The sequence below is a fragment of the Eupeodes corollae genome, chromosome 2, assembly GCF_945859685.1.
Source record: "Eupeodes corollae chromosome 2, idEupCoro1.1, whole genome shotgun sequence".
NCBI lineage: Eukaryota > Metazoa > Arthropoda > Insecta > Diptera > Syrphidae > Eupeodes > Eupeodes corollae.
Genome location: NC_079148.1, coordinates 65,962,100 through 65,975,224, shown reverse-complemented (window position 1 = coordinate 65,975,224; position 13,125 = coordinate 65,962,100). Strand labels below are relative to the sequence as shown.

Sequence of the window (13,125 nt, the reverse complement as noted above, 5' to 3'; positions counted from 1 at the left end):
TGGACTAAGAAAGCAATTGAGTGTTAAAGTCCTCTCTCGAGGAACCAAAGTGTTGCTAAATAAGAACCCTTATCATCCCCGTCCTGCTATACGGTGCAGAAGCATGGAATATTACAAAAGCGGATGAAAGCACCTTTGGTCGGTTCGAGAGAAAAGTTCTTCGTGTGATCTATACGGTCCCGTATGCATCAAAGGGGAGCGGAGGAGAAGATGGAACGACGAGCTGTACGGGCTGTACAGCGACGAATACTTAGCCAGAAGGGTAAAAGTCCAACGACTAAGATGGCTGGGTCACGTAGAGCGCATGGAAACCAATGCTCCGGCCCGGAAAGTTTTCGAATCCACATCCACAGGAAAGCGCAGTAGAGGAAGACCGAGGATCAGGTGGCGCGCACAAGTGGAAGGTGACCTCACCCAACTTGGAGCGCGAAACTGGAGACATCTAGCTAGGAACCGAGCTAGATGGAGAAGTTTGTTGGGTGAGGCCCTAGTTCACACAGGACTGTAGCGCCACCTTAAGTAAGTGTTGCATTTGGCATAATTGACGTTATGGCTTCCACAATATCCTCCTCTTTTATCTTTACAAAGTTGAAAGAATTGTTTATACCAGTTGAATCCTCTCATTCGAGAATCGGAAGTTGGGATTGAGTTTAGGGACCTAGAACGTTTTCAGTTCTAATTATTACAACTTTATTGTGTAGGTTAGGTTAATGTGTCTGTCCGTGATGGAGTTGGACATACTAAGGCCAGTTTAATGGTCAATGTTCCATTGTGATACCACATGAATCTTGAGGCTTTCTTCAATTAAACCAGTTTGAGTCACTTACGAAACGTGATAGGTTGATTGCGTTAATATGAGATCATTATAGAAGAATTCTTTCGTTTTTAGCAAGAGCAGGGCATGTACAGTACATAGGAGGTGAAGTACTGTTTTTTCCTCTTCCGCATTCATACAGCTTCAGCAATACTCATTTGAGAATTTGCCTAGCGTGACAGTGCTCGGTTATGACATCGATTATGGAGCTTATATACGATCTGCTTAGAGACAACAAGCTCCTTGATCGCTTTAAATCTAGTGTAGCCAGTTGTTTTTGTGACCTGACACGTGGTGATGTTATTATTATATAAGATTTTTTCTTTGGGGAGGCACTACCCAGTCGCTCAGAGTACACACCTTCACCATCCCCTTATTTTGTTTTTGATTGTGTAGTCTACTATAAGATTTTTTGTTAAAAGCTCTAACTTGTACCGCCTCCAATGACTGTAGGCAACATCCCGATGTGACATCAATATCATCGAACCTTTTTCAAAAGCTTAAAAAAAACTATGTAAAAATATGAGATTCGTAACACTTCTGATCAAATTTTTCGTTTTTTTAATTATACATACGAAGCAAATCGTAGTCAAAAGCGAAAACGTTTGTTTGGTTTTTTCTTTTGGAATTCGACTTATGTGTAACTTTTTTATCATCAAACGAAGTTTTTGCAAAGTCTTCAAGTTCTTGTATTTAAACTTTGTGTTTTCAGCTAAAAATAAAATCGTTTTGAAATAAAAAGGAATACAAAAAATAATTATTATGTTTTTTATAAGCTTTATTTGCTTTACTCTTTCCAAATTAACCTATAATAATACAAAAGTAATTTTATAAACTAATAGGATTGTTCATCGAAAGATCATGATATAAATAAAAAAAGAAGGAATCCAGCACCTCATTTTCAATGATATTCATATACAATAAAATCATACATTGACTTATCAACCCCAACTTTGAATTAATTTGTTTCCTATTTTTATTTTTTGTTTATTCAAACTGAAACCACAGAGAAGATACTATAAACGAATCGCAAGAATTAAGAAGGAAATGAATAAAGTGTTATATTAAAAACAAAAAAAATATACAATTAAATTGATCTAAGGGTAACAGGGGAATGATTTTTCTATTTTTCTTATTCTACGATCCAAATTGTTCTTTGGAATTGTCAATTGGCGCAAATTCGTATGTACCACGTCCGTCAAATTGTAAATAATAATCGTGATGTTGCCAAAGTGATTTTCTATGCGATACAGTGAAGAGTGTTATGCCAGCTTCTCTGCAATATTGGTACATTGATCCTTCTACATCAACCGAAACGGCACTGGTGCATTCATCGAGAATAGCAAATTGTGGACTATGATAGAATAACCGGGCCATGGCAACACGTTGTTTTTCACCTCCTGATAGTACATCAATCCAGTCTTCAATGGCATCCAAGCCATTCTCGCGTAGTTCTAGGTTTGTTAGTTGGACTATTTCAAGGAATTTCCTCAAGTCGCTATCTGATTTACCTCGTCGTGTCATTTCTTCGTACGTATGTGGGTAAATTATCTGAAAAATATAAAATATTTAAATATTTTCTTCTAAATTGAATTATTTAAATGAAAACTTACCTGATCACGAAGTGTTCCAAGGGTCATGTAGGGCCTTTGTGGAATGTAGAATAGTTTACCACGTGGTGGTTTTGTTACTTTGCCACCCCACGTTGGCCACAGTTCACCCAAAATTCGGAAAAGACTAGATTTACCACACCCATTTGGCCCACAAACAAGGACATTCATTCCTGATCTATAAGAAACATAAAATGATGTATTTCTAGTCAGATTTTTCGTTAAATTTCTTTCAACTTACTTGACTTCGAATGATAATTCCTTTAATAAAACATCTCCATTTGGTGTGACCAATGGAACCTTTTCGAATCGAATTATCTGATCTTGGAACGCGATGATACCCTTATTTGGACCGAAATTCGTTTCACCGTTGCTCACGTTGTTGACCATTGTGCGCTCGTAATGCCCTTGGTTAAGGTCACCTAGCACCTTAATCAATTCAGTTACACGAGCAGTGAAACCTATATAAAACTCACCATAAATACCAACGAAATCAAACACAATTTAATTTATATGTTCTTACCAGCTAGTCGGGACATTTCACGTCCAGCTAAGACAAGTCTACCAATAGCCTCTGCTAATTTAACCAACATTCTTCCGTATGTATAGTATGCCTAAAAATAATTCAATTGAATATAAAGAACATGGAAATATTTTTAGAATGAAAAAACATACTTGCAATCTTGTCGCACTTGATCCTCCAGAAAGAAGTGGATGATTTTCTGTGAAGAAAGGCAACGACACTGCCCAGAAACCAACAACTGATGCGAAATCTGTACCCAAGAAGGAAATAGAAAATTAGTAAAAACGCTTTAGACGAAAAATAAATTCTTTTTATTACATTTTCCAACAATATTATCGATGATTCCCATACTAACTCGGAATTCCAAGAACTTTCTCAGATGTGATCGTAATTTGGCAAAACTAGCCAAAAGTGTAAGTTTCTCACGGTTGTTACCTTGGTAAAAGGCAACCTCTTCGGAGTTCGTTATAAGTCTACTATTAACATAACGAAATTCGCCTTCGAGTTTTTGTTCTTCTACTGTTAGCCTTCCAGTTGGTCGTCTCAAACGAGTTAACATAACTCCAGCGAAGAGAAGGTAAACCATTAGTATTGATGGTGTCTAAATTTATAAGAAATTAAATTTAAATGATTTTTTAAACACAATAAAATAAATAATGGACAACAAAATTTATTCCTTAAACTAACTTTTATGAGGTTTATTGTATTGTGATGCTGAATGCAAAAGTTTGACGATCTTTGTTGACCTTTTGTTTAGGGATAAGAAGTTTAAACTGTTCAATTTAATCTACAAGAGTAGTAAGACCTAATTCACTGTGTTAATTTATGCTTATACTGTAAGGCATTTTAGGTTTGTTTGAGATAAAAAAGGGAGAAATTTATTGAAGAATATTGTATCATGATTTTAGTAAAGGGTGTCCCAAAATTAACGCAAGATTTGAATTTGCCGCCATTTGTGCAGTGAGTGCTGGCAACCCTGAAAAAAAAGCAATTTGACAGCTAACAGTATAGGGTTATTAAAAATGGAGCATTACACGATAGAACAACGTGTCTTCATTATTAAAGAATATTTCAAAAATAGTGAAAGCTTGGCGGCTGCAGTTCGAAAATTTCATACAAAATATGGTCGGTATAGTGTTTTAACTTCGTCAACTGTGAAGAGATTAATTGAAAAATTCATGGAGACTGGATTCGTTGGAGACGCCAAACACACTGGTCGTCCAAAAACAAGCCGTTCAAATGTGAATGTCGAAGCAGTGCGTGAGAGTGTTGATGACAATCCAGGAACCTCAATTCGACGTAGTGGACAAGAATTGCAAATTTCAAGAACCTCTCTACAGCGTATACTCACCAAAGATCTGTGTCTTCATGCTTACAAAATTCAATTAACACAACAATTGAAGCCTAATGAAATGACCATGGACAGAGAAGAGAGTTCGTTGAATGGATTATTGAACATCAACAAATTGGCCCTGATTTTTCGAGCAAAATCATCCTAAGCAATGAAGCACATTTTCATCTTGATGGCTTTGTCAATCGCCAAAATGCCGCACCATATAGTCACGCGTTGTGGATGCATTTGTTTTTCGACAATCACATGTGGGTTCTCCAAACCCCAAATGCCGCAATTTTGGCCATATTTTTTTGAAAATATTGCTGGTCAAGCAGTGACTGTTACTGGTGCTCGATATCGCGACATGATGACACAGTTCTTTCTGCCAAAATTGGATGATATTGATGTGTCCAATATGTGGTTTCAACAAGACGGTGCCACATGTCATACAGCCCGTGAAACAATTCAATTACTGCATGAGACATTTCCAGGTCGTGTGCTCTCTCGTTTCGGTGATCAAAATTGGCCTCCTAGATCGTGTGATTTAACACCATTAGACTTCTTTTTATGGGGTTATTTGAAATCACAAGTCTATGTCAACAAGCCCACAACCACCCGTGCATTAAAGGAGGAGATTCAACGCTGCATCAACGAAATTCAGCCACATTTATGCAGAATGGTCATGGAAAATTTCAACAAAAGAGTGCGCATGTGCATGCAAAGCCGTGGAGGCCATTTATCCGATGTGTTATTCCATACATAACCCTATCCTATGTACTTTACGAGTCAATAAAAATCAAAAGACTAAAAACGGCGTTTTCTATTTAATTCAAATCTTGCGTTAATTTTGGGACACCCTTTATAAGGTCGTCAAAGAATTTAAGTCTTTGGATCAAAGGTGAATTTGTTGATTACTAAATTTTAAAAGGCTTTCTACACCAAAGTACAATAGGTTGAAAACATAGCAGTGAAAATATTTACTTAGTCTTGTAGAATAAGTTGTAATAACAATAGAACCATTTAGAATGAAATATTATTGTGTTCTTATTGTTACCGGAAATATAAAAAGCGATCCTTGCATAATGTTTACCATCTATCGTTTTTTGTATTCAACAAGTGCTTATTTCGTGAATGGTAACACTGAGCTGATTTCTGATTTAACAGATAATAAGTTTTATTCTTCCGCTGAACGAATATAATTTTGTATACGCTTGAACAAGGCTGGGAACAACGCTTAGAGAAGATGCCAATTTTGACAAAAAAAATCATCTTTTCGTTGAAGGTCATTTTGATCTTGGCGAGTATGTAAACATGGAAAATTGTCGCATTTGGGGCACAGAAAACCCGCACATACATTAAAAAGAACACTCAAAGTAGGTAGGTAGAAATGGCGATCTCAAGGCAACCTATCCTGAGATCCAATTAGCGCTGTAGTGCGCCGTTTTGATACCAAAAAATCGTTTGACCTGTGATTGAAAGGGACAGATTTATAGAGAAGCTTCATAGCAATTATGTTAGAGCCATTTTGTCGCATTGAGAAAAAAGATTAAGTCTCTAATCTTTGTCTCAGATAGCTCATCAAGTTCCAAGAACACCCAAAACGAGTCACTGTTTAGTGCGGATTTTGGTCCAGAGACATAATTAGGCCAGTTTTCTTCGAAAATGAGTAAGGAGTGGCCGTTACAGTCAATGGCGATCGTTATCGGGCCATGTTGAACGAATTTGTGTTCACAAAAATTAAAGAGGAGGATATTGACAACATTTGGTTTCAACAGGACGGTGGCGCTACGTTCCACACAGACGAAGCTACACTCGATCTTTTTATAGCATTTTCAGAAAAAAAGTTATTTTGTGGACCCTATATATTAAGATATTTTAAGAGTTTTCTATTTTTTAAATTAAAATAAATCTTACCTGTCCACCAAGATTCATTGTTAATCGATAAACATAGATAATGATATCTAAAATTGGTTTACTGATATTTGAATATAAATCGGTTGCACTTTCACAAAATTTATCAATATCAGTTGTGAGTAGCTGATCTGCATTTGCTATGCGATTGTCCAAATTAGACATTTTATAATATGTATAACCTCTGGAAAGAAAAAATTAATAAGTCTATTATCATATTTGCGAGTTAATAAATTTAAATTTGAACTTATTCTAACTTACTTTAGATATTCTTTGTACAAGTGATGAGTTAAATTTGTTCTAAATCTCAATTTCAACTCTCCCAAACTCCATTTGAGGACATTTGTCACCACAGATATCTAGGAGAAAAAAAAAACAAAACAGATCTTTTACTATCAAAACAAATGTTGATTTAGGCAAGAAATGAAATACCATTGGAAGAGCAGCAAGGTACTTAACGAGAGCTGATTTAAATTTAGCCTTATTCATTCCTATAATTGTGCTCTCAACAACAGTTGCTGTTTGTATCATCCATATATCACTTATAGATCTTGCAACTAGTGCACCAGCAATAAGAACCAGAAGTCCACTCTCGACACTCCATATTCCAGGTATGAGAATAGCTTTAATTGAAAAACGTGATTTTATTTTATTTTAAACTTTAATCAATAGTACATGAATAAAATATACTTACGCAGTAACTGTCTTAATTGTTTAAAGAAAAGGGAATTAACTTGAGCTTTTGGTGATTTTTTATCCTTTTTTTCATTTATCATATACAATATTTGGTCTTCAGGGCGAGGTTTTCTGGAACAAAAATAATTAAAATTATAAATATTAAAATATTAAAGATACATAAAAAAAGCTTATGGAAGAACTATTTTATGAATCGGCCTCATCGAAATGACTTTTTAGCCAAAAAATATGAAAGATAGGAAGATCCTTTTTTGGAGTGAATGTAATTTCTTGTTTCAAAAAAAAAAGATTATCAACCTTAAGTTTTTCAAAATGTGACAATAATACTCCAACAATACCGTCATTCAATTGTTCAATAATTTTCCACCAATTTTGGACACATTTTAACCGGTACCAATAATATTTTGGAATTGTTTTCTTTCAGTAACGATAAGAAACTTATCCTTGGTGAATTACAAATAAAATAAATTGGGAAGCGCAACAGTCCGTTTGAGAACTAGGGTCTAATGACCCTATGGAAGGGACCAACAGTTTTAAGCCGAATCCGAACGGCAAATTTGAGAAAGCACTTTTTATGACAAGAATTACTCTTGGATAATTTTTCAATTTCTCGCAATAGGCAGTACCCGTGAAAAAAAAACTTTAGATGGCAAAGGCAGGGATCGAACCCAAGACCTCTCGCATGACAGTCCATCGCACTAACTAGCCACGGGTACTACTAATTGGTGAATTAGATCGATTTAATAGATTTCTAATTCAGGTGAGTCACGAAAGTTAATGGTATCATTCATTTTTAAGTATCAATTTTTTAATGTGTAGGTTTTTGAAAACCCGAAGAAAATTCTGATTCGAACAGTTTAGAAACATATAATTATATTAGGCTGTCGAGCTACGACAGACGAATGTTCATGCTTCTTATATGTTGTTAAATAAATTACTAAAATAATACAAAAATACAAAATGGCCTTATACTTATGCGATACAAGTATAAAATCAACAGTAAAGTATTTGTTTTATGGCGTTTAAAGTGTGATGCTTTTGTAAACATTAGCCCTCAGTTGCATTGAGATCTTTAAATGTAAACCTTTCACTTTTATTTAATTTATCATAAAATTGGAATATAAATCATTAGATTGGACACGACCTTGTTAGGTTTGCTTAATGTTTTATTAACTTCAATGTTGGAAAATAAAGCAATATATGAATACACTTATTGTACACTAAGACTAGACATGCTTTTTAATTTTTTGAATTATTTTTGTTGTTTTGCGACGAAACAAAAATCTATTTCTCGTTATAGAAGACTCAGTAGCCCAAGGCGGTGAAGACATTCAAGATCAGACAGAAAATCAGGAAATTCGAGTTTTAAAGCGTTCAAATAAAGGCATTCCTCCAATACGTCTGTGGTACAAAGCCCTGGTTAGTATCTCGATAGAACCAGAATCCTGGGATGAAGCTTAAAGTTTAGGCACTTACAGATTTGCCGCTTGGAAGAAGAACAGTAAGTTGTAAATGAGTATTTAAAACCAAACCAAAATGTAGACGGAATCATTAGTACTCATAAAGCCCGACTTGTTGCAAGAGGATTTTCTCAAAAATTCAAAAAATTACGATGATACCTTTGCGACAGTGGTTAAACACGAAACTATAAGAACTCTTCTAGTGGTTACACAATTGAGACGTTTGCATGTGCGGCATTTTGATGTGAAAAATGCTTACCCCAACCCCCAGGGTTCAAAATGTTGGGTCATGAAGACAATCATCCCGGGAATGGAACAAGAGAGCAACAGAAATCATACTTGGAATGGGATTCAAGGCAACGACAGGTGATCCGTGTCTGTTTTCAAGGAAAGAAAGCAACGCCCAAACAACATTTATGTTGATTTATGTTGATGACATTCTGGTGGCTGGATTTTCTGAAGAACTTACACCATATATAAAGAACTCCAAAAGCATGTAAAGATGAGAGACTTGGGTGAAGCGAAACATTATCTTGGTATAGAGATCGACCGGGAAAAAGATGGATCGTTCAAACTAAGCCAAAAGTCAAAAATTAAACAACTGATAAAAACCTTCACACTTGAAGATTCAAAAGGAACTTTAACGCCAATTGAAACAGGTTTCTTGAGTCCAAGTGAAGAAACAAGTCCGAAGCTACCAAATAATAACTTATACCGCAAAGCTATTAGATCATTACTTTATATTGCAAACATTTCAAGACCAGATATATCCTTAGCTGTTAATTTTTTGAGCAGAAGAATATAATCTCCAACTGAAAGTGACTGGAAATCTGTAAAAAGGGTTATGCGATACCTGGCGAAGACTGCTGACAAATCTTTAAGGCTTCAAACAAATGAAGAAAAAACTTTGGTGTGCTATGTTATGCTGGATGGGCTGGTGATTCAAAGGATAGAAAATCAACCAGTGGGTATGCATTCCAATTCGCAGGAAGTAGCATAGCTTGGTCAAGACGTAAACAGACCTCAGTAGCTATGCCTTCAACCGAAGCGGAGTATGTAGCGGCATCACATGCAAGTCGAAAACTAATTTGGCTACGAAGACTCTTGACAGAAATGGAGGTAGATATTAATCAGCCCACAATTATCTATGAAGATAATCAAGGATGCATTCGGCTAATTGAATCCGACAAGTTTGGAACTCGAACAAAACATATGTATATTTTCCACCATCATAAAAGAGACCTAAGAGAGAAGAAGGTCATCGAACTAAGATAATGTCCATTAAATGAAATGAGAGCTGATATTTTGAAAAACAACTTTCAAAAGATGTTTTCCTTAATTTTACGAATCTTTTAGGAATTCGAAAGGATGACCAATCGAAACCATCTGGAGCATGGGGGTGTTGAAACTGCGCTCTCAGACTGTTCAATACTTTGAATTAATTTATAATTTTTTTTATATATTGTTTCAAGTAAATTTTCGTTAAATATTTTTATAAAAATTAAATTATTATTATTAAATCATAATCATCGTTACTAGAAAGAAGTCCTTGTTTTTATTTCTAAAGGAAATATATATTAAGAGGATACTTTCAATATTTTTAATTCATCAAATTTCCAAAAACACTAAAAACAAAATTAATTTGTGAACAGGGTGAATGAGAAACATACTAAATGTAAGTGTTTTTCCAAATTTCATTAAGACATAAGTTACTCAAAAGCCGTTATGATTTGGGATAAACAAGTTATCAAATTAAAAAAGGTCATGGCCTAGCCTATAATCATAAACAGATTTGACTATACTGTTGAGCTGTTTTGAAAAAAAAATTGACGTTTTTATAAGGTAAAGAAAATATAAGAACTTGTTAAGAAAATAATCAAAAGGGTTCTATGGAGAGCATCCTTCTGAAGCAATAAAAAACATATTTTTATTTTGAAAGAAGCCAAGTTAGGGAAAGAAAATTAATTGAAATTTTTATAAAAATCTATCGAACAACCAACAAATTTTTATGGGGACTTGTTACGCCCAACTCAAATTCGCTTAAAATCTTAATTTTTAAGTTTGAATTCAATCAACTGCGAAGTCTACAGGGGCGTGGATAGACAAGCGGACGGAATTGTCGGAACCACTTTTTTTCGACTTCATTACCGTGGTGATGTCATGTTTGATTAAAATATAGCATTATACATCGTGGAAGGATTGGTGAATTCACCAAAATTCTATAAGAACACCGACACAGTTGCCTGGCCTGTGATGTGCCAACATAAATCCTATTAAAAACATTTTTGACTTGGGGGGGAAAAACGATAAGAATGCGTTTTGCCCTGATCGTACATTGTAATAAATTGCCGTTCTCAGGCGGTGCTTTGTTAGACGTTCAGCGGACAAGATAGATAGATAGATATATAATTTTATTTTCAAAAAGATTTTACAAGAAGTGAGTATTGCTAGTTTAAAATTAGTTTTGACAGTACCTTTAAGTTGACTGTCAGGTTAAAAAGGAAATTTTAAAAAATATATAAGCTTAGTAAGTAGATTACGTTACATACATGTGTTATGAAAATTCATTTATTATAAGATTGCGATATTTAATTGACGCTTTTAAAAAGTAATATAAGTTTGAGTAGCAGTAGCCATAGCAGAAGTAGAATCTTGAGAAGTTGAGAATGAGAAAGTATGCCGCTGTCAAGAAATTTTCTCTTGTACGTATTGAATACTGGGCAGGTTCTAATAATGGTATGGTATTTTCCCATTCATCCATATTACATAATGTACATATTCCATCAGTATCTCCTTGGAAGGCTCTTCCATTGATATTAAGGAGCCCGCGGACTGCTTTAAAAATTATGGAAATCATATCACGTGAATTGGAATCATCAAAGTAGTGTTCGGTATGCCAGAGTACATCAAGTTGCAATATTCATAGTGATATTAGCCGCGTTTTATTATCACCATGATCTGATCCGGATCTTGGATTTACATGCATTACAACAACAACACAAGATCCTGCTTTGTGTTTGGATCTCAATTTGAGATCCAAAATTTAATTCTTTTTTTCACAACAAGGAGCGCTCTATCATTGTGATTTCACATGTAAATGTTGGTATCATTGCAAACAAATTAAATATAACCTGTATTGCCATATAAACATTTTAATTTGACTGAAATAAAATATTTGTTTAAATAAAAAGCGAGAAACTTTATATTTATTTATTTGGTATATAATCCATGAAATAATTAGATATTTTAACAAAACTAATTAATTGGTGAAATTCAAATAATTAAGTCCAAAAAAATGTATATTTTTGACATAATTTATGGGTAATATTTTGCCCAAAAAAAAGGAACAAAAAAAAATCATTGAGCAAAATGTCCTATGGGCAACCCTGCTTTAAATGTCAAAAAACATAAATAAATTCGGGAAAGCTGCAGCAGAAAAAAATGTTGAAAATACTTTTACATTTGAATTTTTTGAAATCATTCTTTTAATTAAAAATGGTTGTAAGAAACATTTAGGTGACATAAATAAGAACTCAGAACCGTCTAAACCATCTCAATGAAGAGAGTAGTTTTGAAATGACAGTGGTTTGTATGTAACACTTCCAAGAATTTCGAGAGAAAATCATACAAAATTCTTAAAAGTGTCACATACAACCCACCGTCATTTCATTTTTAATTTAAAGAATGATTTCAAAAAATCCCACGTAAAAGTATTTTCAACATTTTTTGATTTTTGTGATTTGCACATTTTCAGTGCTACAACTGGAACTTGAATCATCATCGATAAGATTCAATAGGGATAAAATTGAATTCTTGGATTTTTCGCTTTCATCACTTTCAAATAAAAACTGCAAATTATAAAAGTTTAAAAGAGAAAAGAAATAAAAATTAAAATGAATACTTCGATCAACCACAGCAGCTTCCATTTTGGGTATTTGTTTATATTTTGTTTGCTTCGAAATGTCACTTTTGAAAGAACGAATTTGACACTGCTACCAAACTTTAAATAATAAAAAATATGATGATCCAATGCTGTTTTATTATCATGATCTGATCCGGATCAGATCACGGTGATAATAAAACGCGGCTATTGAGACTGTGTCGCACTAACAGTAAATTCAGTTCAGTGCTTTTCTTTCAGTAAGAGAATGTTATGTAAGCCGGGCCATTCAATAAGATTCATGTCAAAAGAAAAATCCAACGAACATCCATGGAGCAGATCCAACCATTCCTTAGCCCAAAAGATTTTCTTGTTTATAATGGTTTTCGATAAATCTCTTATTAGGAAGATTTAGATTTCGTCTTATGAAAGAAAAATGTAGTTGGAGGGACATTAAAAACTCTTCGGTAAGCCTGTTTCAATGTGCAGAGCATAGTTAGGCGTACTATCGGTGTACTGATTAGACACCTTTATTTCTGAATTATTGTAAAACCATTTTAAGCACACTGCTCTGCTTATACCATTGCGAAATATTACTATTTCCGATTTATCAAAATTTATTTCATGATTCAATTGAATGCAGTAAGTCTTAAAACCCTCAATTAGCTGTTGCAAATTGGAAGGATTATCGGACAACAGTACAATATCGTCCGCGTTAATTGGAAGATCGTCAAAAACAATACCTATTGGAAGTTCCGCATGAAGATCATTTAAAAACAGAACGAAAAGAAGAGAGCTTAGCACACACCCTTGACGAACACCCAAGGTCGGATCCAGACTTTTCATCAGGGGGGGGGGGGGGTGACACACTTAGATAAGTTTTTACTCACCGCTTAAA

At 34.4% G+C, this 13,125-nt stretch overlaps 1 protein-coding gene across 1 annotated transcript in view; it reads right to left on the bottom strand.

The window, feature by feature from the left end:
* Positions 1-1,571: 1,571 nt before the first annotated feature.
* Positions 1,572-13,125, bottom strand: part of LOC129945361 (ATP-binding cassette sub-family D member 3) — a 52,812-nt gene continuing 41,258 nt past the window's right edge. Inside the window, exons 2-11 of the mRNA XM_056055051.1 lie at positions 6,886-6,998; positions 6,624-6,814; positions 6,453-6,550; positions 6,195-6,375; positions 3,266-3,548; positions 3,100-3,197; positions 2,948-3,038; positions 2,666-2,885; positions 2,428-2,602; positions 1,572-2,365 (exon numbers count right to left, since the gene is read on the bottom strand). Coding sequence (XP_055911026.1) covers positions 1,952-2,365; positions 2,428-2,602; positions 2,666-2,885; positions 2,948-3,038; positions 3,100-3,197; positions 3,266-3,548; positions 6,195-6,375; positions 6,453-6,550; positions 6,624-6,814; positions 6,886-6,998 — 1,864 coding nt within the window. The 3' untranslated portion in view covers positions 1,572-1,951. The remainder of the gene's footprint in view (positions 2,366-2,427; positions 2,603-2,665; positions 2,886-2,947; positions 3,039-3,099; positions 3,198-3,265; positions 3,549-6,194; positions 6,376-6,452; positions 6,551-6,623; positions 6,815-6,885; positions 6,999-13,125) is intronic.